The 27715-nt window shown below is 49.1% G+C and overlaps 1 protein-coding gene across 1 annotated transcript; it reads left to right on the forward strand.

Moving 5' to 3' along the window:
• Positions 1-7843: 7843 nt before the first annotated feature.
• Positions 7844-26777, forward strand: RRM1 (ribonucleotide reductase catalytic subunit M1). Its single transcript, XM_072851061.1, has 19 exons — positions 7844-8063; positions 9358-9446; positions 11215-11392; positions 11885-11985; positions 12649-12708; positions 14062-14101; positions 15058-15220; positions 15805-15946; positions 16618-16701; positions 17326-17487; positions 18065-18144; positions 18623-18824; positions 19939-20088; positions 21069-21290; positions 21714-21790; positions 22643-22778; positions 24071-24166; positions 25012-25200; positions 25525-26777. The coding sequence occupies exons 1-19, from the start codon at positions 8045-8047 to the stop codon at positions 25711-25713; spliced, it is 2379 nt and encodes a 792-aa protein (XP_072707162.1). The 5' UTR covers positions 7844-8044; the 3' UTR covers positions 25714-26777.
• Positions 26778-27715: the final 938 nt, after the last annotated feature.

Genomic DNA, 27715 nt, shown 5'->3' on the forward strand with positions numbered 1-27715 from the left:
CACCCAGCCCCGGGACCCGTGAGCAAGGCCTGGAGCCGTCAGCTCACGCTGCACCAAGGCAAAGCAGCGCTGGACGCAGGGAGGAGAGACCTGGTGCTGTGCACGCTGTGCAGCCCATCACTTGGTGCGGGCAGAGGTGGGGGACCAGCAGGGCAATGGGGGCTCGCACCGCTCACTAGCCCTGGACCCCGCACCCCGGCCGTGCCGGCACCTCTGCTGAAGGGGGAATGCGTGCGGTGGGGAGCGAGGGACCGGGGATACTGTGCCTCATTCGCTATCATGGGTTACTGCCCCGACCACTCCTGCAGCCGGCCAGCGGCTCGGCGGGGCCCTGGGGCCCATAGAGGCTGTGGGAGGGCTGCGCTGCTCCCAGGGCACGGCCCGCAGCACCACAGGGAGCTGCAAGGTCATGGCAGGGTTTGGGGCTGTGATCCCTTCCACCAGCACCAGCCTCCTTGGGCAGAGGTCCTGCCACCCTGGGAAGGATGGAGGGGTCCCCCATACCAGCCCGCAGAGGCTGCTCCAGCCACGCGGTCCTTCCCTGGACATCCCCTCTGCCACCGGGGCTGCAGCGTCCCCGGTCCCGCCAGGACAGATCCCGACCCCCCCCTCCCCAGCAAGGAGAGAAGAGGATTAGCCGGGGGGTCTAGCGGTGTGATGGTACTTGGGGATGTTGTTGCGTGGGGAATTTCTTTTAGTATCAGTGTCACAATAGATGCAAGCGGTTGATCTCAGCCCAACTGTGCGCAGCCCGCGGGGGACGGAGCACGGGGCCTCAGGAGCGTGTGGCCCTCATGCCAGCCCCGCCTCTGGCAAGCCCAGCACTGCTGTGACTCAGTTTCCCCCACCTGTGGGACCCTGCAGGGGAAGCACCGCTCAAGGCAGAGGAGCATCGCTCAGTGACGAGCAGCGTTATGACTCACAGACCACAAAGCTGAGAAGATCAGACCTGACCTCATGTGAAACACAAGCCAAAGGCTGGACTGCCCAGGCTTCGCTCCCACTGGTGCGTGAGGGTTTATTTTAGAACAGGATCCAGTTTTGAATTAAATAAAAAAACCCAAAAAACCTTCCGTGATGCAGTGTCTCTGCTCAGGCTTGAGGGGGCTGATCCAGTGTTTACTTGTCCTGCATAGCATCCTTTTCCTCTGCTCACACCACCCCTTCCTAAGCAACGGGACGGGTCATCGGGAAAGCAATCTGCAAACCCCAGCCATGTGGAAAATGTTCCTGCATCTCTACGGTCTCCAGAGGCTACAGAAACCCTGAAATCCAGCACATTCCCCAGCCCCATCACTCTCTCCCAGGGCTGTGGGCAGCAGAGCAGCCGGCAGGACACGTGCCTCGCGGCAGGCAGGACCACTGGCCAGGCTCACGGAGCGTGCGCTGCTGAGGGCGGCTCTCCCGGGGCAACGCCATGGGGTCTCCGAGACACGGGCATTTTGGGGCTGTTCAGAGGCAACGGTCTCTTGGCCGCATGCATCCCCAGGACATCGAGATGTCTGCTCTTGTGCAAAGTCCACGGGTGCAGCACAGCTCCCTCCAGGCACCTGATTCAAGGGGATCGCGGCCTGGGAGTGCCAGCACCCCCGTGAGCTTGCTTACTCCAGAAACCAGGGCGAGCCTCCCCACGTGCCTTCCCGCAAGGTACCAGGTATCAGCTCTCGATTATCTGTGGGTGGTTGATCCAAGGTGCAGATCAACTCTGCCATCGGCCGAGCGGGCACTGCCCCGCATCTGGCACTGCGTCAAAGCTGTCTGTCCTCCCAGAACCGGCTGCGAAGCACGGTGCAGGGATGCCTGGTGTGTTTACAGGAGCCAGCCCGGGCACAGCGGGGCCAGCGCAGACCTAGCGAGTCCTGCTGAGCCTGCCCAGCTGTGCTACGGGTGCCCTGCGCCCCGGCAGCAGCTGCTGTCCCCACACGTCCTGGGGCTTCCCGCTACCAGCGTCCGCGTCCCCCATCACCCAGAGCAATGGAAAGGTGGTTGTAACTGCTCACAAAACGGGCCCACGCCGCCTGCCTCCCTGCTGCTTCGAACACAGGAGGTGATAAATGTGCGGCACCTTCCCTGGGGAGGTCAGTGAGCATGGACAGGGAGTTAAAATGCTACCAGGGAAGGCAGGGCAGCTGCCACAGGACGACCAAGAGCTTCCTGGGCAAGTCTCCTGGCCCGGGGTGCTGCTCTTGCCCTTCTCCCGCAGGGCTGCCTTGTTCGTGGACCCGCAGCGCCCACATCCCAGCCACGGGGCAATTAATGCAGTCATCGCTCCCACCCATTTCCAGTCACGCTTTATAGGTACTGGAGCTGTGGATGGAAATTCCCTGAACAGCCCCTCTGGCCCCACTGGCTCAGCAGGACCTGCTCCCCGCCACCTTACCCACCCCAAACACTGGCAAACGTGACCGGGGGGGTCTCAGGAAGGAGAGGCAGGACGGGGCCGAGGAAGAGCGGTGCTCGGCAGCCTTCGGCGCAGCCGGCAGCGGGGCTGTGCAAGCACCCCGGCCCCGCCGCTCGCTCCCTGCCCACCATGAGGAGACGGCGCAGCGCGATGCGAGGGCTCCAGCCCAGCCAGTCTCAGCCCGGAGCATCCAGCGCTGTCACTGTGACCAAGCCCTGTCCTGTGCCGTGCCCCCAGGTCTTGCACTGCAGCAGGACCAGCCAGCTGAAGCCCCGAGGGCAGCCTGCAGCCCCTCCAGGCCAGACCGCAGGGGCTGCACACAGGGGACTGCGGAACGCAAGGAAACCGCCGCAGGACCCAGACATCCTGGGTGCTGCTCCCACCACAGCCGTGGCTCACTGGGGGGGTTCCGAGCGGGGCCAGCTGCGACAGGGCTGTGGAGGGTGACGTGGACCCCATGGGTCACCAGCACCAGGAGCAGGGGCTCCTGCGGCCCGGGGCAGCGCAGGGCAGGGCAGACGCGGTCCTACCGTGGGCTCCGGTGGCGTGGCGGGGGCCGGGGGCCCCGGCGTGTCGAGGTGCTCGGTGCACGGCATTTCCTGCTCGGCGGCGGAGGGAGGGACGGCCGTGCTTTCTCACCTGCGCCAGGTGCAGCTCCGCCCTGGCCAGCCCTGGCCTGGGGTGCGGGATCTGCTGCGATGGGGTCCCCATGAGCCCCCCAGAGCCCACAGCCTGCGCAGCCCCCCACAAACGCTTCGTCCTGCTTGCTTTCGCAGCCAGGAGGGATCAGAGGCATCACTGCCTGCTCAGTACGAGTTCTGGGGACGGGGTGAGGCAGGACCCGTTGCTCACCCAGAGCTGGGTGCAGGGTGTGCGCTGGGGTGGTCCCTCTCAGCAGCAAGCCTCTGCTGGGACGTGGTTTCGAGCTGGGCTCCCCGGACACCCGTGGCTGAGCCATGCTGCGGGAGCAGCCCGGTGCCTTCCCCAGACGTGGCCCTGCACAGGAGGGGCACCGAGGCACCGGGGCCGTGGCACTGCCACGGCAGCCGATCCCGACCCCGCTACAGAGCAGTGTGAGGAGGCAGGCAACAGTGCCAGGCTCCCACCCGGTGCTGCAGGCCAGCGGGCACGAAGGCATGAGGAAGAGGGGGGAGTGGTACGAAGGGACACGGAGGGGTCCGCTGTCCCCTCCAAGCTGAACAGCGTCCAGGTGCAAGGAAGGAGCAGTTTCAGGAACGGCTCCATCTCCCTTTACATTTATCTTTGATGGCTGCATCCCCCAAAACACTTGCTATTGTTACCCTATTTTCCCAATTAGTGTCTGTGCTCTCCTGGCCCGTTTGCTGGGAAAACCAAGCAGCCAAATAAGGAGCAGAAATAGCGGTGCAGGTTTTCTGGGAGACAGACTGCTGCCGCCTTCGCACAGGCTCAGCGTCAGCAGTAGTAGCAGCTGCTGAAAGAGCTCAACTTAAAACTGTGATCTATCCATGAAAGCGTCGGTATTTCTCCTGCAGTTCCCCCGTTCCAGCCACTGAGTCATCTTCTGCTCTTGTTAGCATTTCCGCCTCCTTTCCTCTGCATCTTCCAGGGGACGCTGGGTTAGATCCCTGCACACCAGCTTCTGTCTGTCTCTCAGTATTACGTGCATTTTTTGCTTGGCTGATGCACTGGCCCTGCCTCTCTTTGGCCATTGCCATCACAGTGCAGCTGTTTCTAACCTCTGAACGGAGCAGGTTCTTCAGAAGAAGGAAATACCCCTTGAACCAGGACTGTCCCCCACCACTGCAGCAGGGAAAGTGGAGAAAGGGACAGATTTCAAATACAGATTCAGCAGAATCAGCTCTTTTCAACCGAGAACAGTTTTGCAGGATGGGAATGGGTCGCGAATTGTCCAGTGATCCACTAAGCTGGGGGTGACCCCCCTCTGAAAGACGATATAAAGTCTTTGTGGGGTGACTGCAATCGAATCTAAGTCAGGAGCAAAAGGGAAGCTCATCACGGGAGGAAACCAAAGGAAGAAAGAGTCATTCTGCTTGGTGACTGTGGTTGCCTTCAACTCACGCCATCTGCCAGAGCGCTGCTGTACTCCTGGGGCAGCGCAAAGTCCTAGACCTTGCAAGAGAGACAATCCAAATCAAGCAGCCTCTTCAAATGAACAGCATTTCTACAGATGTTTCTGGGTCAAGGAATTAACTGTAATTCCACCTGAAAGAGGGAAATGGAAGAGGTATTTTTAACTTGGGTAATTTTGGTGGTCTTGTTTATGGTAGAGCTTTGCACGCAGTTGGCCCAGGGCAACTGAGGAACCAGTAATCAGAGCTGGGGAATTAGCACAGTGTGTTGTGACGCACAAAACAACCAGGAGGTGGAGGATTAGACTCCTCCATCTGTATTTTCTCCTCCAAGACTGGATCCTGTAAGAACCCCTCAAGATACCTAAGATACTCACAACTTCCACTGCAGCCTAGGGGCCCTCAGCGCCAGAGTCACAGAGCAGCCTAGGCCTTTGTCCCTGGCAGGATTAAGATACCTCTGTGCAGCTCAGTCTATGACTCAAGGCCTCCACCTCATTCTCATGGTTTCCCCTGCTTTGCCCAGAAATGTTCCTCAAGCCCAACAGCTCTCCACTTGCACCAGGAGTGCTGCCAGCTGGGCAACCTGGCACCGCAGCACTGTCAAGATCTTCAGGATGAGTATTCTCAGAGCCCAGTCCAGTACGTGACCTACGAGCACACAGCACAAGCCAGCAGGACTGGGAAAAGCAGGAGATCTTAATCAAGAGAACCGGAGAGAGCCTCCTTCCTAAAGGACACTTGCAGCCTGCCAGGGACAGTGCTCCCCGGGTGATGGGGAGCACAAGTGTGAATCTCCTCCTCCAAAGGGAAGACGTGAACTCGAGACTTGCCCAGCTCTACCAGCTGCATAGTCAGATACACAATCATCAGCATCATCAATGGCTGCTTTGGAAGAGAGGTCTGAACTCTGTTTTCTGCTGAAAGGGAGGTTGGACCTTTTGGTCCAGAAAAGGGGTCAGCATCAGGACATCACATAGCACGTCAGCTCTGGAGCAAGATAAGATGCAATTCTCTGCAGCTCTTTGCTGGTCCAGCATCCTGGGCTCCCTGCAGAGCATGCCGGGGCAGTGGACTCACACGCAGGCTCCCAGCTCCCTTCATACTAGGTAAGACAGGAGCGCGTGGGCAAGAGGTGGGAGCCTCGCTTTCCTTGGTATATCTGTCCCCTTGAGCCATGGCAGGATCAGATCCTTTGGTTTGTGGCTTCACATTGCGTGAATATAAGGTACTGAAGCAATCTTGGTTCGGTTTTGAGTGCTGTCCCAGCTCAGCGCGTGTTTCCTAGCTGGGAAAAGCTCAATGCCCTTGTGCAGCCGAGGTGCCGGCTGCACGTGCCTTGGCTCTGATAGTTTGAATGAAGCAGCCTGTTCAGACAAAGGAAATTTCACTGTGGAAATCAGCAAAGGAGTAACAACAGGAACCTGTTAGCACAGATGCGTCACTCCAACCACAGCTGTCTCAGAGCTGGGTGGAGGTGAAGTATTGCGCAGCCTCAGGAAATGTGTTTTTCGTTGCTACATTTCCTTCCAAAACTCACCTCTCTGAAGAGCTGGGTTTATCTTGGTCATTCTGATCTCACCAAAGCCATGCTGGAGGGGAGGAGGCTGGTTTTCCTCTGCAGCAGTTTAACCCACGACATACAGTCACATCCTCATAAAATGAAACAACTGCTCCACCTACTACTGTTTTTTTCAAAAAAGAGTGAATAAAACACAAAGTAGAAGAACTTGAGGGCAGAGATCCGTGAGCACAGCTCAGGCTTCAAACGGATCAAAATGCTGTGCTTTTTCCTTCTGCAGGCCTTTTTCCAATAAAACAGAGAAACAACCCCAAATTTATTCCTATTTCCTGATCAGTTCCAAAAATCTCCTGTGTCACTCTTTGAGACAGGAGCTCTTTGGGCTGCCAGCCCCTGTGCCGTGCTCGTGCTTGGCTCGCTCGAGCTGAGCGGGATCGGGCTGACCTGCTCGTGCACTGGGCACCTTCAAAGCAAACCTTGGTGCTGAGGAATCGGTAATTGCCATTTTTGCTCTGAGTCTGAATGGAATCAGCACCCTCATGTGGGAAGTGACAGTGGTCCATTCAGAAGAAATAAAAAACTGAATTTCCAGCCACTTTGTGCCACCAAAGTTCCTGGGATCTCTTTCTGAGACTCACAGGATTAGCCTCAGCCCAAGGGTAACTTGCACATTGGATGATGGCACTCTCACAGTGCAAAACCTGAAGTTTCCGTTGCGGTGCCGTATTCGCCTCAGCTTCCCGTTTCCCACTCGCAGAGACGAGGCCGCGTGGTGTTAAGCGGCTCAGCATCGTCCCCTGTGGGCGGGTGTGCTTCTCAGGGGGGAGAGGCACTTCACAGGCTCTGTGCAGAAAAGGAAGATGCTGTAAACGATAAACACAAGATATTATCACGCCATTTCAGACTCACAGGTGCTACAGCTGCTGCCGGGCTGCTGGTTTCCAAGACATTCCGAGTAGGTTAGCAGAGGAACTACCGACGTTTTGGGTTGGATCATGTGCATAAACCTTTTGGGTGCCGCTGCCGGTGGACCCTGCCTGGCCTCCCAGACGTTTCCCCGGCCTCTGCGAGGAGCAAGGGCTGCAGAAGGAGACGGGGGTTGCCCACGGGGGCAGGGAGGGGGCTCACCCTCCTGAAGCAGGGGGGGGTGCCCCCTCATCGACATTGTTGGTCCTGATGTTTTGAGGGCGGTCATGGGCTTTTTGAGATTCCAGAAGGTCTCTGTGGTGGGACATGCGCCCTTCATGTCACCCTCAGCTGGGGCACCCGCTGCGCTGGCCGGTAATGGCGGCCCAGTGTCCCTTGGTCCCGGCCTCAAGAGCCCTCATGGGGCTGTGTCCCCTGGGGGCCTTTCTCTTCACGGGGTGCCAGCTCCCCTCCTGTCCCTTGCCCCAGCCCCCTCACAGGAGGGCCTGGCCTGGGCGCCATGCTGGTGCACAGGCCACCATGCCCCGTGGGCCTCTGCCCCAGGGGAGTGGCGTTCTGCGTGGGGTATGGGCAGAGGGGGAGCTGTGGGACCGCCTCTCGTTTGGAGGAGCGCATTAAGTGTTATGGCAGGGCGTTGCTTGAGTATCATTATAATTGCCACTGTTATTGTTATACTGCTTATCGCAGGACGAGGGCGCTTTGTCCCTTCGCGGGCTCCGTACGTCGCGCCCTCGCGCCGGCGTGAACCGCCCTTTCCCGTCCCGACACCGCCTTCCACGGGGAGGCGGGCTGTCGGCCGCCATCTTGGAAGCGGGCAAGCGGCGTGGTCTTCCCTGGCGGGGTGGTGTTTCCCGGGAGGAGAGGGGGAGAGGTGGGGATGGAGGAAGGGACGAGTCTCCGCTAACGGTGAAAGGCAGCGCTGAAGCTGTGGCGGTGGGGAAGGGGGCAAAGAAGGAGGCAGTGCCCGGAGGCAAGATGTCGCCCGCAGCCTCAGCCGGAGGGGTGGAGCGCTACGGCGGCGCAGCGGGGTCAGTGCGGTTGGCGGGAGCGGGAAGCGCTTAGACCGCGCTTGGCGCTGAGGAGCCGTTGGGAGACCCGCGCGCCGGGACGCCGACCACCGCCATGCACGTCGTCAAGCGGGGTGAGGGAGGGCCCGCCGCCGCGGGGGGCACCGGCCGGGCACGGGGGCTTCCCTTGGCACTGGGGGAGGGGATGGGGTCCCCCTCTCCTCTGCGAGGGGTCCCCTCTCATGGCACCGAGCGCGGGGGGATGGAGTCGCTCCCTCTGCTTTGGGGGGGGGGGGGCCCTCTCATGGCACCTGGTGTGAGGGGACGGGACCCCCTCTGCTTTGGGGGGTCCCTCTCATGGCACCTGGTGTGAGAGAATGGGACCCCCTCCGCTTTGGGGGGTCCCTCTCATGGCACCTGGTGTGAGAGAATGGGACCCCCTCCGCTTTGGGGGGTCCCTCTCATGGCACCTGGTGTGAGAGAATGGGACCCCCTCCGCTTTGGGGGGTCCCTCTCATGGCACCTGGTGTGAGAGAATGGGACCCCCTCCGCTTTGGGGGGTCCCTCTCATGGCACCTGGTGTGAGAGAATGGGACCCCCTCTGCTTTGGGGGGTCCCTCTCATGGCACCTGGTGTGAGAGAATGGGACCCCCTCTGCTTTGGGGGGTCCCTCTCATGGCACCTAAAGTGAGCAGATGGGGACCCCCCCCGTTCTGGTTTGGGGGGGTCCCTCATGGCACCGAGTGTGGAAGGATGAGATCCCCTCTGCTTTGGGGGCAGCTTGCATGGCACCGAGTGTGAGGGGATAGCACCCTGTCTGCAATGGGGGGGACCCTGGGGTGAGGGAGCTCCCCCCATGGCATCAAGAGTGAGAGATGAGAGCCCTCAGTTTGCTTTGGGAGACACCCCCCCCATGGCAGTGAGCTTTGGGCTTGGTCCCCACACCTTTGATGAAAGGAGAGTGCTCGGGCAGAGGAGGGATCCCCAGCCTTTGGGGAGCAGGGGGGGGCTGGGGTGGCTCTCAGCTGGGTTCCCCATCTCTGCAGCGGTGGTCCTGAGAATTGAGTTTATGCAAAGTTTTAGGTGTAGTGAGGTGGGAATTTCTTGGCCCTGTAGCGGGTACTCGTGCCCCTCTTGAAGTGGTCTGAGCTCCCTGTTTTTATTCACTGTACTGAGACCTGCGCCTCTGAGTGAGGATGCCCCATTATAGATCATCTGCAGTGAGAACATGCCAGGGTGGAGGGATAGCCTCTCTTCTCCTTGGGCCTGAACAGAGAACCTGAACAGGTTCTCCTTGGTGATTCCCACCCCAGGTTCCCCCAAAAGAGGGCTGGCTCCTTGTGTGAGGTGCTGGGTAGGAGGATACTGTGCTTAACTGGTTCTTTATTGTAACGGGAGCTGTGGTGACAGTAACCTCTTCTCCAACAGATGGACGCCAAGAACGTGTCATGTTTGACAAGATCACGTCACGCATCCAGAAGCTCTGCTATGGGCTCAACGCTGACTTTGTCGATCCCGTGAGTCCGTCCTTTCTCCTGCTGTCCTGTTCTCTGCCCCTTGCAGTGATCCCTGCTAAAAGCCAGCAGTGGTGAGCAGGTGTTACCCAGGTGTTCTCCTTGGCAAAAGCCAAGCATAGCAGTCTGTGCAGGAACTCTCGGCAAATGCATTCATAATGTGTTTCTTCTCATTGTTTGTGTCCTGAGGTTTTTTTGCTTCACAGATACAGAGCCTGAGACACTGGTGGGGGAAAAAATCAGTTTACCTATCGTAAATTGCTTTTTCTCAAACGTTGTTGAAGCAATTGAGCTTCTTGTGCTTGAAAAAGAGTTGTTTGTTGCTCCAGTTCATATATTTTGCTTTTGGTAGATTGCTTTCAATTTCAATCTGCAAAGTTTGAGCGATACTATATGGAAAGTAGCTCTTGATCCTCTCTTAATAAAACAAGGTGCCCTTTCTGCCTGACAGAACTCTCCTGTCAGATCCTTACTTTGTTTTTTCAAGCTGTGTAGGATTTTGAGTGCATGTCGATCCCACTCGTGTAAGCTTCTCCTTCCAAAGCCTGTGCAGAGGGTGACTCCCTCGGGGATCCGTTGATCTCTGTGATATTTTTATGCAGATGTGCGGACCAGTCTGTTCATTTGGAGTTGCCAGCTTAGGCTCTTCCCATCTCCAAGATCTAATGATCTGTTTTCATGTCTTAAGTTGCATCTGTAAGATATTTGACATTCATTCTGTACCAAAAGGTAGTGCTCTTCAGCCATAGATAGAGAGCAGGAGGAGGAGCATTAGTGACTCGGTTACTGAAACACAAAGTACACTGACTGATCTCAATGACATAGGGAGTTGATGACGAGGACAGAAGCAAGATTCCTAGTCCTCCTGACTCTTAATACCCCTGTCGTAATAATGAAGCTAATCTTATATGAAGCACTGCATTCTTGTTTATTCTGCAGTAGTGTGTGACATCTCTCTTCCTGGAATTGAGTTTCTCCTTTTGGACTTGGATCTTCTTGTGCCAGATGCTTTACAAGCCAATACTAAAAATCCCTAACCTAATGTGCTTACTTTCAGAGAGTAATTTGAAAATTACACATCCGGGTTTTGTAAGGCTGTTGGCACTTCAAATGTATTTGGCAGTTACCACGTTAGATCAGACCTCCCTTCTCCAGTGTAGAATGTGCTCTTTCTTGTAGTGGTTGGTGCTAAATGCTCGAGAGAAAAGCAGAAAATACTTTAGAGATGGTAGATGCAAAAGCCTTCCCACGAAAGGTCCCAGCTGGCAGATGAAGATTAGGTTAAGCCATGAAGCAAAAGCCATGTATCCCTTCCAGGGTTGGGGTTTATTTTCTCTTGTCATGAAATTATTTTAAGTGTAGCACTTCCATGTCTCGTCAGGCATTTATAAAGTCAAGCTTCATTTGGAGTTTCAAAACTTCCAAGCAAGTACTGGTTTAATCTGACTTTTCTCCCTGTGAACTTTGCTTCTACTCTGTTCTAGCCTTTAGGAAAGCGTCTGCAGAGAAAAAACTGTTAATGATTCCAGACTGACAGTTTCTGCTTTCTTCACTCTTTCCTTGCTCTCCCTTCTGCCCCAGTATTACTTTAAAATTTTAGGAGTCAGTACTTCACCAAGAGGGTTTGGTATTTTAATTTGCTTTTCAATTCAAACAGAGCGAATGGTACTGCTTATAGTGAAGTGTATCTTACATCTTAAATGGTTGAAACATCAGGATTTTTTTTTCCCCCAACAACAGGTAGCTAACCTCCAGAATTTTCCTTTTTCAGGCCCAGATCACCATGAAGGTGATTCAGGGGCTGTACAGTGGTGTCACGACAGTGGAACTGGATACGCTGGCTGCTGAAACGGCGGCAACCCTGACCACCAAACACCCTGACTACGCTATCCTGGCAGCAAGGATTGCAGTGTCCAATTTGCACAAAGAAACTAAGAAAGTATTCAGTGGTAAGTCTCTTTGGGGGCACTTGCGTAGCAATTAGTCAGAAAGGGAGTAGGAGTTTTAGAGGATATAAATATGGAAATCTCTTTCTTAAGCAGAAGTTACTAAGTACCCAGGCTAACAAAAAATGCCATGGAGATGAAAAACATGAGTTTTAGGCATGTCACAAGGAAAATGAAATTGCCTGTTTTGTGAAAAGTATCTGTATAAATAGATTGATGAAGAATGTAACTGATTGAAATTAGGTTGCACCCACTTTCTTTTCCATTTATTATGTGATAAATTCTATAAAAACATTGTAAGAGAAGTGCATTTTTAAGGTTAACAGATTAGTAACAGTACTGAGCAGGTAGAAGAAAAGTGTTACGTTGGTAGAGCTGGAGGGGGTTACTTTAGAGGATAGGTAGTCCTGCCTGTTAAATCCTTGAAAACGAATGACAGAAGATGCATATATAGGTCTGCGGATGTCCTTCTTTTTAAATACCTTTCTGTTGTAGATGTGATGGATGATCTCTACAACTACATAAACCCCCACAATGGGAAGCACTCACCAATGATCTCCAAAGAAACTCTAGACATAGTTTTGGCCAACAAAGATGTACGTAACTTCTTTTTTTTTTCCACTTCTAACTTTTAAAAATTCAGTGAACTAGTTCAGATAATTTATTTTTCTTATTTTTAAGCAACCCATGTTTGTTTTAGGACAAAAAGCCAATGCAGAAACCAGTGCAGGTGATAACTGCTCTGTTCTGGAGAGTTTAAAAGAGAGGATGTAGGAATTTCCTTCATGTAAGGATGTTTCTGTAGTAGAATCTATTTTCTTGGATGTCCTCATTAGTCATGATCAGCACAACTAATTAATTTGAGAAAAAATACCTTTTGATGTAGCAATCTGTTTTGTGTGCACAGAAGGGAGAGAAGATGAGGTTTGGTTTCTGCTTTCAAGTTGTTCCAGGTCTGCGTTCTTACGGGGAAGTCACATTCGTATTTTGATTCTATCTTGCATTTCTTAGTGTCTAGGTAGACTTCAGTAAAATGTAGCCAACAATTGTCCATTGTACTTGGAAAAAAAAGTTAAAACTGTGCATTTGTTGTTTCAAGCTAAGTGCTCTTCCCTACTTTATTCCTCTGATCTGATATCTGTTTCACTAGACCTTTGAGGCCAGAAATGCCAAACAATGATAGCATTGTTATACCTTCATGTGAGGCACAAAAAAGGTGATTGTAAATGTAAATTTTTGTCTGTATTATTTCCTCTCAGCGCCTGAATTCTGCCATTATCTATGACAGAGACTTCTCCTACAACTATTTTGGGTTTAAGGTAAAAAGCACATTATTTGTGATAATGAAGACTGCTGTTTTGATATTGTTCTGGAGCTGAGTCTTTTGGGAAGGATGGGAATACTTGGAGAATCATCTAGATTTGGGCAAGGAGGGCACGGGAGTAGGTGGGACGTTAGTGGGTTTGTAAAAAACAAGGAGTACCTGCCCAAAGCAGTTGCCTAACTGGATGAATCATGTACTTTCTTCTTGGCTTCCTTGTGTACCCTTGGCTGCTATAATATTTTAACTGTTGGGCTCTAACTGTTTCGCAGCAGATAGCACTGAATGTTGTTGAAAGCTTCCCAGCTCGGGCCATTCCTCAAGGAAATAATATGATTCTTAATAAACCAAAAAAGGGATTTTTGGTTTTCCCCGTTGTTTTGTGTAACAGTTGTTCTCTGAGTGTCATCCCACACATTTGTCGTCTTCCATGCTGCTGGAACATCTCCCCCACAACCAGTCCAGTCTACTGTGCCCCCACCATCTGCTCCTCCTGCTCCCCTCCTAACACGCTGTTCTTTGCTGAATTGTTTTAGGGCACGACGCAGTGGGCGCTCCGGGGGGTTAGCTGGAGAGCATTTGGCTTTTCCGTAGCACTGGGTACTTCAGATAGTTCTTGTGAATCTCTGTAAGAACTGGGCGTCTTTCCCTAGAGTTTCCATTAACACACCTGATGTGGTGCCTCCTGGTTTGGGGGAAGTAGTTTGCAATGAGGAGACAACTAGAGTGTGTAAAGAGCAGAGCAGCCGCGGAAACAGCATAGGCAAGGATGGAAAGAGGGGACCTCCAAGGGGTGTGTGTGTTTCTATAGGTATATAGATATGCAATTCCTGACACCCCCTCCTGTAATTACTGCTGTAATCCATTAGGCACAAGCTTAAAAGGCATCTGCTCTAGTTGTAGGCTCACCATATTTGTCACTTTGTGTGTTCAACACCCACCGCTGCAGGTTGTGATACAGCTTGTCTGGAAAGCATCATCGTAGTATAACTAACAATACTTTAAGGAGGGACGGGGTTGTGGAGAACAAGCACTCCCTTGTCTTCTAGCCTTAATTCACTGTGGGCTGAGAGGTCTTGTTGAACCTTGCGGCTGTATGCTCCACCACCACTCCATAATCCAAAGCATAGAGTCCTCAGGGCTGGAATCTTACAGGACTTCTGGGTTTTTTTAGTCATTACTTACCTAATATCCTATGCCATTAACAAGAGGAGGAGTGGAGTGCAGGGTTGGGGCTTCTGTTGAAGCCTGGGATAAGGACATTGAAGATGCTTGAGTTTGGAGTTAATAGGATTATTTTTTTTAAACTGAAATCTGCATGTCTACTAAAATGCTTTCTCTCTTTTTAAAGACCCTAGAACGCTCCTACTTGCTGAAAATCAACTCAAAAGGTAAGAATTGTCTGTATCAGCTTAAAGTATTATTTAAAAATCAAGACAAAGGCTCAGAGCAGGGGTTGAGGAGGCAAGTAGGCTACCTCATAGCTTTCCATAAAGCATTCCAGTGAAAGCATTGAGCACTGGCTTAAGAAAATAGCAACACGTTTGTAGTAAGTGTTCTCTGGGCATGTGCAAATTCTTTTCATAGGCTAAGAATCTAGTATCTATGGTGGCAGTGGTATGCTGGCATGAAAAACAGTTGGTCATTAAAGAGCGGCACTGTGGCAAATTTACTTGGGTGTTCCAAATACTGGCAGCGTGACCTGGACAATTATGCTTTACCTGTCTGTTTTAAGGACCTTAGTGCTTTGAAAGCTGCATGTTACCTAGGATTTAGAAGATGAAGTAGTTCCTGTCCAGCTGATAACTTGTTTCATAATGCTAAGCACTTTTCAATAAATTTAAGTTGAAAGGGCTGCTGTGCTATCAATGCCAGTTATTGCAGGCCCTTAGCCTGAAAATCCTAGGACACCAGAAGGGTGAGAGGTTAGTTGTAATGTAATAAACTTAGAGAGCAACTGGATGCTGGATTGGATATTTGATTGGATTTTAACTGTTAGTACAGGTGGGGTTTTTTTCCCTCATGAGAGCAGTCCAGCATTGGAGCACGTTGTTGAGAGGGGTTATGCAGTCCCCATCCTTGAGTTTTTCAAAGCCTGACTGGCTGAAGTCCTGAGCAAACTGGTCTGATTCTCTCAGGTGACTCTTCTTTGAGCAGGAGATTGGACTAGAGACCTCCTGAGGTTCCTTCCAACTTGAATTATTCTGTGATTCTATGAAAACTATGGCTCTCGAGTGGCCCGTTGCTCGTTGTTTGTGGCTTATTGCTATGACCTCTACATCTGTCTGTACTAATTGTAAAGTTATACTGACACATTCTTGTTTCTCCCTTTGCTTTTTGTGTTTAGTTGCTGAGCGTCCTCAACATATGTTGATGAGGGTATCGGTGGGGATCCACAAAAATGACATCGATGCTGCAATTGAAACTTACAATCTTCTGTCTGAAAGGTGGTTTACCCATGCCTCCCCCACGTTATTCAACGCAGGCACCAACCGGCCTCAGCTTTCCAGGTACCTTTGGCTTTCAAGTTTGCTTAATGCATAACTGGACGAAGATAAAGTTTCGGAGATTGGGTCTGTTCAAACGAAATGCTTTCACAACTTCTAAAAATAGTAGCTGTGCTTCTGTGGTTGTTTTAGGAAGTTTTGAAAAGCTGCTGTCAAATTTAATTTGATCTCTAGTGTAGTCTTTGGGGAAAAATACACAGGTGTCTATAAGCTTCTAAAGCTAATGGAAATGTGTACATGGCTATATTTTATTTAAAAGTTACTTACATGCATAGTCTTCTGTAGATGACAAAATGAGTCCTGGTAATTGTTTTCTAAAGCATGCTAAAAGTAGCAAGCATAATTGATACGATTTTAAAAATGTTTTGCTTTGCCAACATAGGTATCAATAATACAACTATTGGTCGTGATGTTTTCTAAACCCGTCCTTTATTCCACTTTGCAACCTATGGTTTTGCTTCATTTATTTGCTTTGCATAGCATGTTAAAGATTCAGCGTTTACCCTTGTTTTTGTGCAGCCCTGGTGAAATACTTCTTGACTTTTTTGTTTTAATCTTTGTATGCTAAAGCTATTTGTTTTCATTAGTTGTTTCCTGCTGTGCATGAAGGATGACAGCATTGAGGGAATCTATGACACTCTCAAGCAGTGTGCACTGATCTCGAAGTCTGCTGGTGGGATCGGCCTTGCTGTGAGCTGTATCCGAGCCACGGGCAGCTATATTGCTGGGGTGAGTGGGCAGATGGTGTTCCCAGTAGAGGTTCACCTTCTGGTTTCAGGAAATGTCTATATTTCAGTTGCCAAATTAATGCTGCTTCTGCCGAGTCAGTTTAACACAGCAGGCGGTCTAGCTCAGTAGTCCTTCCCTTTTCAGTGTGCTCTAAGGCAAAAAGGTTGGTTTTCCTTGGTGTTTTGGCTTCCTAATGGAAGTCCTTCCAAAAAGAGGATCTTATTCCACTGTTTGATCAGACAATTCCAAGTTGTTTATGTATTAGCAACCTATGAATACGCTTAGAGACTCGTGCTTTAGCCCTTTTCCTTTTTGTATGTCTAACTGCTCAAGATCATCTGTGGATGTGTGTTTGTTTTTTTTGTCACAGTGTATGTAACCTCTGCAAGCCTTTAGCTTACATAATGGAGGGGAAAGAAGTTAGGAGGTACATTTTATTAACTCTGGGACCAGAAGCTGACATACACATTTTTGTCTATTTAAAAAAAAAAGGTGGGGGGAAGGGGCTACCAAATAACTGATTGGGGTGCTCAGTTCCTAGCTTTCAGCAGTTTTCAGCTTTCAGCATTTTTCAGCAGTTTTGCAGACTGCTGAAAGACATACAGAAAATGTAGGCCCGTCTCTTCAGGCAGTTGCTTTTCAGTATTGATGGTTTTCCTGTGCCTCTGCAGACAAATGGAAATTCCAATGGGCTTGTTCCAATGCTGAGGGTCTACAACAACACTGCCCGTTATGTGGATCAAGGTGGAAACAAGGTACTGGCTTTCCATTAAATTAGGGTCAAGAAAGGAACCTCAGGTGAAAGATCGCCCCAGTAACATCAGTGAGGTGATTAATTGGTCGTAGATGACACATAATGAAAACTGGGAATTTTCTCCCCTCGTTGGTATTCTGGTGTTTCCCTTTCACTATGCATTTTATCATGCAGGAATATCTTTTGCTATACATCTGCTGCATGATATGCACATGTTAGATCAGCCTCTTGTGCTGGTTATTAGTCGCTCCTTGAATGCCCTATAGTGAATTAAGGTATAAGACCGTAGAAAGCTTCTTGATCCATATCCTTTGTCTTCACATAGTCCAGAAGTCAATGGAAGCATGACACAATAAGTAAATCTAAGATTTGTCAAGCTCCTGTTTACACAGAGGAAATATATTTTTGGTACTAAATCATTTTTATTGAGAATCTGGAACTAGTAACATGGCCTAGTTCCAATAAATGAGAGCAACAGTAACGCAAAACATATTGAAATTGCCTTAATGAGACTATAAAACTAAGCCCAAGTTAGTTTAGGGTATTGTGTGCACTCAGGAGCAGTGCAGGAGATTTTATTTTCAAGGGCAATTTGTTCTGATCTCGACTATGTTTTATCTATCAGAGACCTGGGGCTTTTGCCATCTACCTGGAGCCATGGCATTTGGACATCTTTGAGTTTCTTGACTTAAAGAAGAACACTGGAAAAGAAGAGCAGCGAGCCAGAGACCTTTTCTTTGCCCTCTGGATTCCTGATCTCTTCATGAAGCGAGTTGAAACCAACCAGGTAAGAAGCTTGGTTGTTGCAGAATAGGTCTGTTAATGGAGAAACAGGTGATCAGCCCTGGGATGGAGTTTGCGAAGGGTTGCAGAGCTGTCTTCCTAGCAGCAAAGGAACTTCCCGCAAGAGCTGCTGCACCTTATTTGAGAACTAGGCTGCACAGGTAGAGAATGGAGTTGGAGAACTCCAGTGGGATACTTTGCTTCAGTGCCTGATCTTGCAGTCCATGACTTATGTACTGATCCTATTACGCTAAATTTTTACTCTGGAGTTCCCTTAAAGCATCAAAATCTTCTCAGTAAATTGATCTTCATATGAATGCTTGTACTTGCTTGAGAACCAGTCATTTCAAGACTAAAAATGCAGCTTGGTCATAAATGTTCGTATAATTAATTTTTAAATAAATCTGACTAGTCTGATAAGCATCTTCCCCATCTCTGCTGGCAGAGTTGGTTCCTAGTTTTTCAGGATGGGAAGCGTAGTTTGCATGTTCCTGTTTACAGCAGGGTCTGCTGATGAAGTTGAATACCTTTAATTAACGGGGTGCCTAAAGATTTTCTCTGAATATTTTTACTTCTTACAGGACTGGTCCTTAATGTGTCCAAATGAGTGTCCTGGCCTAGATGAGGTGTGGGGAGAGGAATTTGAGAAACTATATGAAAGGTAAGAAAAGTGAATAGATTTTTAAGCAGTGGTCATCCATTCACAGAACTGCCCTTGTTGTGTGATATCTGGGAGCCAAAGCACAGTTTTGTGGTGTTGGCTCGTAAGTGGTCAGTGAGTTCCATTATCAGATTGACAAAAGGACAAAGATGGAGAATGTCTGCTTACTGTTTACTTCAAACTGTGACCTGCTCAAGGTAGAACTACGTATGAATGATTGTTTTAGCTTGTTAGAGGGAAATTCTGAAGTGAATCCCTGCTTAAAGCAGTCAGTGGTTTTGTTTTGAACGAATTGTATAGGATGTTGTAGTGAAGGATTTCTTTTTCCTTTAAACAAGGACAGTTCAGAGTTCACACAGTTCAGAATTGAATGGGGTCTTGCCTGCCTGAGAACCTGATGTTGTATTAAAAATGGCTGTCTTTCACTGCTATTTTTGGAGAGCCTGGAAATTATTAAGCAACATGTGCCTTGTTGCAGTTATGAGAAGCAAGGCCGTGTCCGCAGAGTGGTGAAGGCCCAGCAGCTCTGGTACGCTATCATCGAATCTCAGACAGAGACCGGCACACCGTACATGCTGTACAAAGACTCTTGCAACCGGAAGAGCAATCAGCAGAACTTGGGGACCATCAAATGCAGCAATCTGTGTACAGAAATAGTGGAGTATACCAGCAAGGATGAGGTAGGTGGAGCACAGGAACTTGTAGCATGAGACTGAAAAGGAACTTGTAGCATGAGACTGAAAAGGAACTTGTAGCATGAGACTGAAAGCTGAGACTGCTCCTGTTGCAGCTTTCTAGAATGTGTCTGGGGAAGGGAACAGGTAGCTAAGAAAATTCTGGGGCTGTTTTGACTCAAGTAGTTATAGCTCTTGCACTGACTCTGTGTGTGGGTTTCCCCTCCCTTCCAGCTCCCATGGAGGATTTGGTATAAAACAAGATACCCATCAAAGTGAACCTCTGAAAGCTTGAGGGAGAAGCGAGCTCTTTGGCTTGCTGGTAGCTGATGTCAGCATCTCTTCGCCTAATGATTTAGTAGAACCATACCTCTCTTACCCCAAGACTTACATTTTGGTATCAAGTCCCCCTGAGTTCCCTGTATACTACCCTAATCTTGGTGCTCTACAGATGTGCTATGTTTGGACTGCAGCATTGCTAACAAAGGCGAAGGAAGGACATAGAAATGAGTTCATTAATACAGCATGGGGAATTTCTAGTGCAGTAAAGCTCTTGAGGCTGTTGTAACTGAAAGTATCGGTTACTACTGCCTGAGCTGCTAGTTGTTCTTTAGCTCATGCTCTCTGGCATATTCATAAAATCCTGAGTAGTCTAGAAGAGATGGAGATCCATCTTGCCTGCCTGCACTGCGCAAGAAATTTTAGCTTACTTGTTTCAGTTCCCCTGGGGTTGGAAATAATATTAGTGCTAAAAGTTGTTCAAAAAAAATGTCCTGATACAGTCTGGATCTCATTGAGATCAGCTGCTGGTTCTGGCAAGACAAGAAATGGCTAGGCTTAGTTTCGGGAAGGATGGCCTACGGGCCACAGGATTGACCAAGCCAGAGAACTGCATTTTTATGGTGATACTGATATCTACTAAACCTTTTTGAATTGTTGTTACCCTTTTTGCAACTCATAAGATAGCAGAGAAATGAGGAGTGCATTTTTCCAGCCTTGTATGTTGCTTGGTTCTTTGTTTCCGTATCGTTTGGATAGAGAGCATGCTCTGGGACTGAGATTGTGTTTTTTGCATGGGGTGTTGGCTGGCATGCCTGCTTTCACTGTGTTTTCTCCACAGGTTGCAGTTTGTAATTTGGCCTCTATAGCCCTGAACATGTACGTCACTTCAGAGCATACATACGATTTCAAGAAGCTAGCTGAAGTCACTAAAGTTATTGTCCGAAACCTGAACAAAATCATTGATATCAACTACTACCCTGTGCCAGAGGTGAGTGCTGTGCTGAGCTGGTGTGGGGCTGAAGGCATGCCGAGAGTCTGCTGACAAAGGGCCTGTTGTTCTGTAGCACTCCCAGTTCAGTCTTGCGCAGAAGGAATCGGCGAGGGGTTTTGTAAACCTGTTTTGGCTATTAGCTGGGACTTCCGTTAACTACCTGTTTGCAGATGTGGCCGGTTGCTAGTGACTTCTTAAGCTTCAACCCAGGACAGTTCCTTAGTGAAGCAGTTCTAGAAAAAGCCTTCCCTTGAGATGGTTCTGGAGTTGGAATTTTTTCATGGGTGTGGATTTCCATAAAGCACAGAACAGCACTAGGAGTAGGGTGGAAAGTGGAACAGAGAGAAGGATCCTGGAAAGATCCCAAGAAGGCGTAACTCAGTCTTGAGTTGTTGGTTTTATGCATTTTTGGGAGGGTGCATAGACAGCTTTCTGGAAGGAAAGTGGGGAGAGGGTTGGCAATTGTTGGAGAGGAATGGGAGCAGGGTTTGTTGCATTGCAAGAACATAGAAGGGCAAGCAGTGGAGCTGGGCATTGGAGGAGGCAATAAGCAAATACCCAAAGTGCAAAGCCAACCCTGATGAGGAGCAGATTTTTCTAGCATGTACAATTTGAATGCATGAGTTTAAATGTTGTCACAGGCCTTTCCCGCCCCCCCCCCCCCCCCCCCAAAAGTGCTTAGTGTTCACTTCTAAATCATGGCGCTCTCTGTGTGTCAGGTTGAGCAATTAAAATCAGTGATCGCTTCTAACAAACTTAATCTCGGTCCTCAAATTCCTGCCCCACCAGACAGCAAACAGTGGGGAACTGGGCAGAATTGGAAGGTGGGTTGTTGCAGCAGAATGGATGGCCCATAAAAGTTAAGGCAATGGTGTGGATGAAAATTCCTCTCAGAGGTCCTTTCCAACCTAACTTATTCTAGGGTTCTATGTAGTTCTGCTAAAGGTGATTGTTCTCTTTGCTTGAATGCCATGCAGGCTGAACGCTCCAACAGACGCCATCGTCCCATTGGTATTGGTGTGCAGGGCCTGGCAGATGCTTTCATCTTGATGAGGTACCCCTTTGAAAGTCCTGAGGCCCAGCGCTTGAACCAGCAAATTTTTGAGACCATTTATTATGGTGCTTTGGAAGCCAGCTGTGAACTTGCCAAGGAGCAAGGACCGTATGAAACATATGAGGGTTCCCCTGTCAGCAAAGGAGTAAGTACCAGGAACTGTCCTGTGTCAGGGCCAAAGCTATGAAAAGCAGATAACGTGACTGTGCCTGGGCTTTGATGCAGAAGGAGGTGTGTGACTGAAACATCTTATGCTGATAATACTGCAACAGTAGAAATGGTGCTTGAGTTTTCCTCCATCGTTTGGCTTCTCAAGTGCAGTCAGAAACGCATAAGTTAAACTGAGGTGCAGAGAGCAATGACAGAAGAGCAAGACTCAGCCTGTGCTGGCTGTCCCCTTTAGCACAACTAAAAGATTGAGTGTTTGTGAGATTACGATACAGGAGCTTTGCTGAGGCTGAATTGTAGAGAATAGTTAATAGGAATAACAGGTCAATTTACAATGTGATTTATAAAACATGGATAAAAGAGCTCCCTGTCTAATTTGGACTGCACCTGTGTTCTTCAGATTCTTCAGTATGACATGTGGAATGTCACCCCGTCTGATCTTTGGGACTGGAAGGCTTTAAAGGAGAACATTGCTAAGTGAGTAGTCTTGCGCAGTTTGTATTAGATGTAAAATACATTTGTTATGTTCTGACTGACTAGAAACAAAAGATAAGGTGCAAGTGTAAAAATGGTCCTATGTGTTTCCCCCCAGCCCCAGTAGATCTTTCTTCAAAACTGTTTTGTGGATGGTTTTCTTTCATTTTTGCTCTTACAAGCCAGAGAGAGCCCACCCCCTAGACTCTGATTTAGCTGAGCTCTTGTCATCTTGGATGCATCAGCAGAATGGGTTGTGTTCCAGTTAAACAAATGTAGTGATGAGTGAGACAGAGTCAGCTGGGCTTGGGACTTCTTTCCCCACTGACAGGGAAAAGCAGCTGAGCCTTGAACATCCTGAAGACAGGAATTGTTAAAGCGTGAAGTGCCTGTAATGAATTTGTTTAATTTGTGTGGGTCTAATTTTTAAATTTAGTAAATCTGTCTACTGTCTCATGTATGGGGAGGTCTCAGGCTCTTCATGGGCTGCTCGTTTTGGTTTTGCCTGAGTGCTGTGGAGTTGTGGAGTGCCTGACAGATTTTTTTCTGTGCACCCTTTCTCATAACTAAATAATTTGGGAAAGCCTCTGATTAAAGATGAAAATAGCAAAGACTTTAGTTGTGCTCCCATGTTGACCCACGTTACAAGTTTAGTGGAGCTTCCCTTTTTTTCCAGGTAATCTGAGGGTTTGCAGGTTTCCCTGAGAAGGTGGGATTTCTGAGCGCGTGAGCTGAGAGTTCCTTGTACTGGCCCTCTTAGCTCTTTGCAGACGGTATATAAACTGTGCTATTCTTGGGTCTTTTCTGTCTTGTCTCACTTGGTGAAGCTTTCTGACTCTTGACTTTTGTTACTAGATACGGTGTCAGAAACAGCCTTCTCCTTTCTCCCATGCCAACTGCTTCTACTGCTCAGATCTTGGGCAATAATGAATCCATCGAGCCCTACACCAGTAACATCTACACACGCAGAGTCCTCTCAGGAGAGTTTCAGGTAAGCGAGACAGCTGTGGGAAAGAGCTTTTCTGTTTTCATCTCTTTGATGACTTTCACTGCTAAGAAAGACAAGATGGAGGCCACACACTTGGTAACTCAATTCAGTGAGATGTTTATGTCGAAGGCCAAAAGGGAACATCTAGCCTGTGCTGTGTGCTGTAGTAGTACAGTTTCGCATATTCCACAACAGTCATTGTGGAATATGCAAAATTGTAAAGAAGTGCTGCTTTTGTCTGGAAAACACCTTTATGAGGCCTCAGGATGACCTGCAGGAATACTTGCTAAATGAGTGATGATTAGTGAGATTAGTGAAGGGACATGCATGCTATGGGAAGAGTAACCGAGACCACAGTGCTGCTTTGCACAGTCCTGAGGGAAGAGCTGTCTGTAAAGCGCCAAACAAAACTGAAGAGGTTGCGTAAAAGCTTTACAGATTCAGAAGGCCCCGTCATTTAGGAAAGAGTATGAAACAATTTGAGTTCTGGAGGCTGGCGTTAGCAAAGAGCTCTGTGTGAGACAAGGGGGATATCTAACTCTTGGGGAGGTCTGCTCTGTCCTATATCCCCTCTGGGGCATCCCCTCGTTGATATTAGGGAAAGCACTCCATTTCCTCCTGCCTGCAGGATCAAATCGGACACGTGCTGAGGTCAGAACAACAGGTTTATTAACCTGCTCCACTACGTAGGTCAGGTGCAGGGCTGCTGGACAGGTATCCCCAAACAGTCCCTGCAAGCAAATGTTCACTGTTTTTTCCTCCCAAATAAACAGCCTGCACCTATTTTGTTCTTTCCCCTTCTGACCCCAGTCTTGATGATTGTTTACACCCTTATTTAGTAATTCAGGTTGTGGTCAGCGGCCCTGGTAAGTCAAGATCTCTCCCTCTTTCACCTTTTGGCATTCCTCACGCAGGGGAGTTCCATACATGCTCCTTTCACATTTGTAATGTCCAGTAACTTCTCCCATTACTGTCCTACGAGTTCAGCCCCAGGCTGGTGTCAGCCAGGCGTGGCAGACAGCCTTCTGTGTTCTGCAGTGGCCAGCAGCATCTGACATTTGTTACCCTGTTGTTTTAACCTTGGGCCTTGTCTGGCCATCTCCATGCATACGTCAATGCTGACTGAAGAGCGACAGTTTGTCAGTACTGTACAAGGTCTCGTTTAACCATTTAAAACCCTGTGCACATTGGGGCGGATTTGCCTCCACTAGGAAGGTGTATCTGTGCCATAAGGCAGGGCGTATAGCTTAGCAGAATATACAGTGCTTTCATTCTTTAGCCTTTGCCCCTTACAGGTTGTGAATCCGCACTTGTTGAAAGATCTCACAGAGAGGGGCCTGTGGAATGAGGAGATGAAAAACCAAATCATTGCCCACAACGGCTCTATCCAGGTATGTGTGAGAAACCAGGGAGAATGGTGCAGGGATTCCTACTAGTCTGGGAAGTGCTGGCTGGATGATTTGCCACACAGTGCTTTTGGGGTCTGCTGGATATGAGTGACTCAGCTAGCCTGGGGAGGAAAAGCTGTAATGTGTTAGAAATATGAGGGGATGTGTCTGATCTCCGTGGTAATTTGTTCCTGCTGGAGCCTGCCCGTGTCATAGAGAAGCCCAGTGGAAATGTACTACTCATTATTGCTAGAACAAATACCGAGTCAGGCTGCGCTACTTTATGCAGATTCTGCAAGTGTTTGGATTCCCATTATCATAAAGATTATAAAGGGGTAATTTCATAGTAGGGAGTAGGCTTGAGACAGGAGCTAAGTATATGGCATCCCGATCCAGAAGTTACATGTAGAAGAGTCTGTGTGGGATGGATCATTTATGCTGTGGTGTTTGAAATGCTGCTGTGACTGTTGTGCTTGGAGTCATGCATGCTAACGAAGTGCATCCCACTTGTCATGAATTTTGGGGTAGGTACTAGCTGCTGGATTGCTTTTTGTAAGACCTCCCAACTATTTAGGACAAAACAGTAATGGTCTGTTTGCAAACAGCTTTTTCTCTCAAATTCCCCAGAATAATCTGTCCTGTTTCAGCAAGTAAGGCTTCTTTATGCTTGGGTGCTTTCAGATGCAGAATGCTTGGATTCGGTGATAGAGTTCAGCTGCAAAAAGCCTTAGTTCTAGTCAGGACTGCTGAAGTCTCAGCAATTGGCGAAGAATTTGATTTTACAGATATGAGCATTTGGGCAGTCGCTGGTTGCACTGCATTGGAAAAACTCTTCCTGTTTGTTTTAGAATATACCTGAGATTCCTGATGACTTGAAGCAACTCTATAAGACAGTGTGGGAGATCTCCCAGAAAACTATCCTCAAGATGGCAGCAGACAGAGGAGCTTTCATTGATCAGAGCCAGTCTCTCAACATCCACATTGCAGAACCCAACTACGGCAAACTCACCAGCATGCACTTCTATGGGTGGAAGCAGGTATCTGGGAGGGGCGGGGTGGGAGGCTTGTTCAGAACAGATAGCAAATGGGGGCTGATAAGTTCTTTCAAGAAAAGTTGGTCTCAGTGATTCGTAGAAGGGTAAACAGTCGTTCCTTCCAAGAATCCAGTCTTACTAGTGGAAGCTCTCTCTTGAGCAGTGAAGCTCTGGATGCTTGTAGCATTGCTCCCGTTAATCCTGACTACTAGACATCACTGTGAGGCCGGTGCAGTGGTGTGGGCTAAGGGAGGTCGGCCTCAGCAGTGCAGAGTTTGGCTGTATTGCTTGCCTGACCTCCAGCTGATCCCAGCTCTTGCTCTGCAGGGTCTGAAGACTGGCATGTACTATCTACGGACAAAACCAGCTGCTAACCCCATCCAGTTCACCCTGAACAAAGAGAAACTCAGGGAGCGGGAGAAGGCCTCCAAGGAAGAGGAGGAGAAGGAGAGGAATAAAGCAGCCATGGTGTGCTCCCTGGAGAACCGGGATGAGTGTATGATGTGTGGCTCCTAGTGGATCTGCCCTGCAGTGCCAGCAAAGCCATTCCACCTTGCTGGAGTCCTTCTAAGACAGAAGCATCTAGTGTAACTTCTGGATGTAGAGGCTTGCTGGAACTGTGGCAGGAGTGTATCACAGTAGTGTATTGTAGCTTCCCCATCCAGCTGGGGGTTGGTGCACAGGTATGGATAGGGTGCATAAGAAGTTTGTATATCGCTTTAGTAGCTGGGCTTCCTGAAAACTTAAGTGCTCTTGCATGGTCTTATATTGAACCCTATAGGCAGGACTTTTCCGGAACAGACAGGGAAAGTGCTAATGTCACTTACCTTAAAGATCTGTCCTGGGGACTTCAGACAATTCTTTTCATCTACTAAAGACTGTTACTTCAGAGGAAGTAGCGGAGGAAGTCTTCAGAGGAAGAAGCAGACCTGACTGATTTCTTTTTTGCTGTGATACGACAGCAGGGAAACATCCCTAGGCTAGGTGTGTTGTACGCCTGCTATGCTGTCCGTCATGGCAAAGGAGCAATTTGTTAAGCTGAGAAAGCTGAAGTGTGTGCACGTCTGCCAGTGAGGCCCTTCTCCCATCATTTCTTACTCTCCTTGTCCCCTCCTCTTCCCTTTCCAGACAGCTTTTTAAAGGTGCAGACTGGTGGTAGGTGCGTTGCTGGAGAGTTCATCTTCTCCATCCAGCTTGACAGGGCAGAGCGTTGGTCTTGGTAAATGTTCCTTTTCAGTTCTGACCAGGAAATGGCAGAACAGCTGCAGTGCATTTTATTCTGTATTAAAAAGCCACTGTAACTTATCAGTCAGTTTGCTGGTAATGGGCTTCCATGCTGTCCTTGGCCAGAAAGCCTTCTGAAGTGCACACACCATCTTTTTTTTGAGAGTTGCATTTATCCACCCCAGCTAGTTACTTGATATTTTGAAAATAATACATTTTTACTTATCTGTGTACTTAACTCCCTGCTCTAATGCGATGGGGCTTCATCATTCAGTTAAATATTTATTGAATTCATGTACCACACAACTAACCCTTTAATCCAGCCAAACTCAATAAAATGTGGAATGTCAAAGGAATGAGCAGTGGTATCTTGGGAATACTTTTTTTGATTAAAAGTGAATTGTAGCAGCTGGAGGCTGGGGCCTTGTTTGTGAGCCCTGCACCTCCTGCACACCGTTCCTTCCAGAGAACTGTCTGAAGGCTCTCGTTGTGTAAAATGAGGCATGAACCCTGTATTTGCTGGGGCATCTGTGCTTAACTCAGTAGGGTGTCTGCTTCTTTGTGTCGTTTTGAAGATTTGGGCTTACGGTAAACACGAGGAAGGGGCTGAGGTCATGCCGAGTCCGTGTTTCAGTAACGTGCAAAGGAGGTTTGCTGAGTTCACAGGGCAAGTCTGGGACTATGCTAGCGGTATGGCTTGAACTCTTGCGTCTTGTTTTTTAGTCCAGCACTTGCCCTATTTCTTCTGCTTCTGGTTTCTCTTAGAAGGCACCACTGCAAATGCCTTGGGAAGTGTCTCTGCTTCCAAGGAAAGACAGGTCTAATCACCACTCCTGGCAGCTGTGCCACCCAAGAAATGTCACCAAAAAGATGCTGAGGGGACAGGGCTTTTTGACTAGGAAAATCCTCTTCTGAGTGAGTTTTGGAAAGTTCAGAAGTTGAAAGGGCTGGAGCAGGGCTGATGGGGAAGCAGAATCCCTCTTGCAGAACATGCTAACCTCCCCTGTTGATGGGCAGAGAGGGTTTAGTGAGAACTGAAAAACGATGTGTTAGGCTGTCAACAGGTATGTGGAAGGTATGGGCTAGAGGCAAAAACCTGCTGAGGAGCTGCTGTGCAGGCTGTAAAGCATGGGTTTAGTCCAGTTGTGAAGATGCTTGTGCCTGTCTGTTCTCACTTGTTTGCTGGAGAACTTCAGGGGTGCTGTCCCCTCTGCTGCTGCTCCCGCCCGTGCGGCGCTGACCCTTTGGTGCCTCGATGGTGGAGCGCAGGTAGGGCTGTCGAGACTGTGGCTGC

The sequence above is a fragment of the Ciconia boyciana genome, chromosome 1 (assembly GCF_034638445.1).
Source record: "Ciconia boyciana chromosome 1, ASM3463844v1, whole genome shotgun sequence".
Lineage (NCBI taxonomy): Eukaryota > Metazoa > Chordata > Aves > Ciconiiformes > Ciconiidae > Ciconia > Ciconia boyciana.

Coding starts and splice junctions, on each gene's coding strand:
- RRM1 (XM_072851061.1), top strand. Junction 18,145..18,622: donor TTTGAGAAACTATATGAAAG/GTAAGAAAAGTG, acceptor GCCTTGTTGCAG/TTATGAGAAGCAAGGCCGTG. Junction 22,779..24,070: donor TCCTCTCAGGAGAGTTTCAG/GTAAGCGAGACA, acceptor TGCCCCTTACAG/GTTGTGAATCCGCACTTGTT.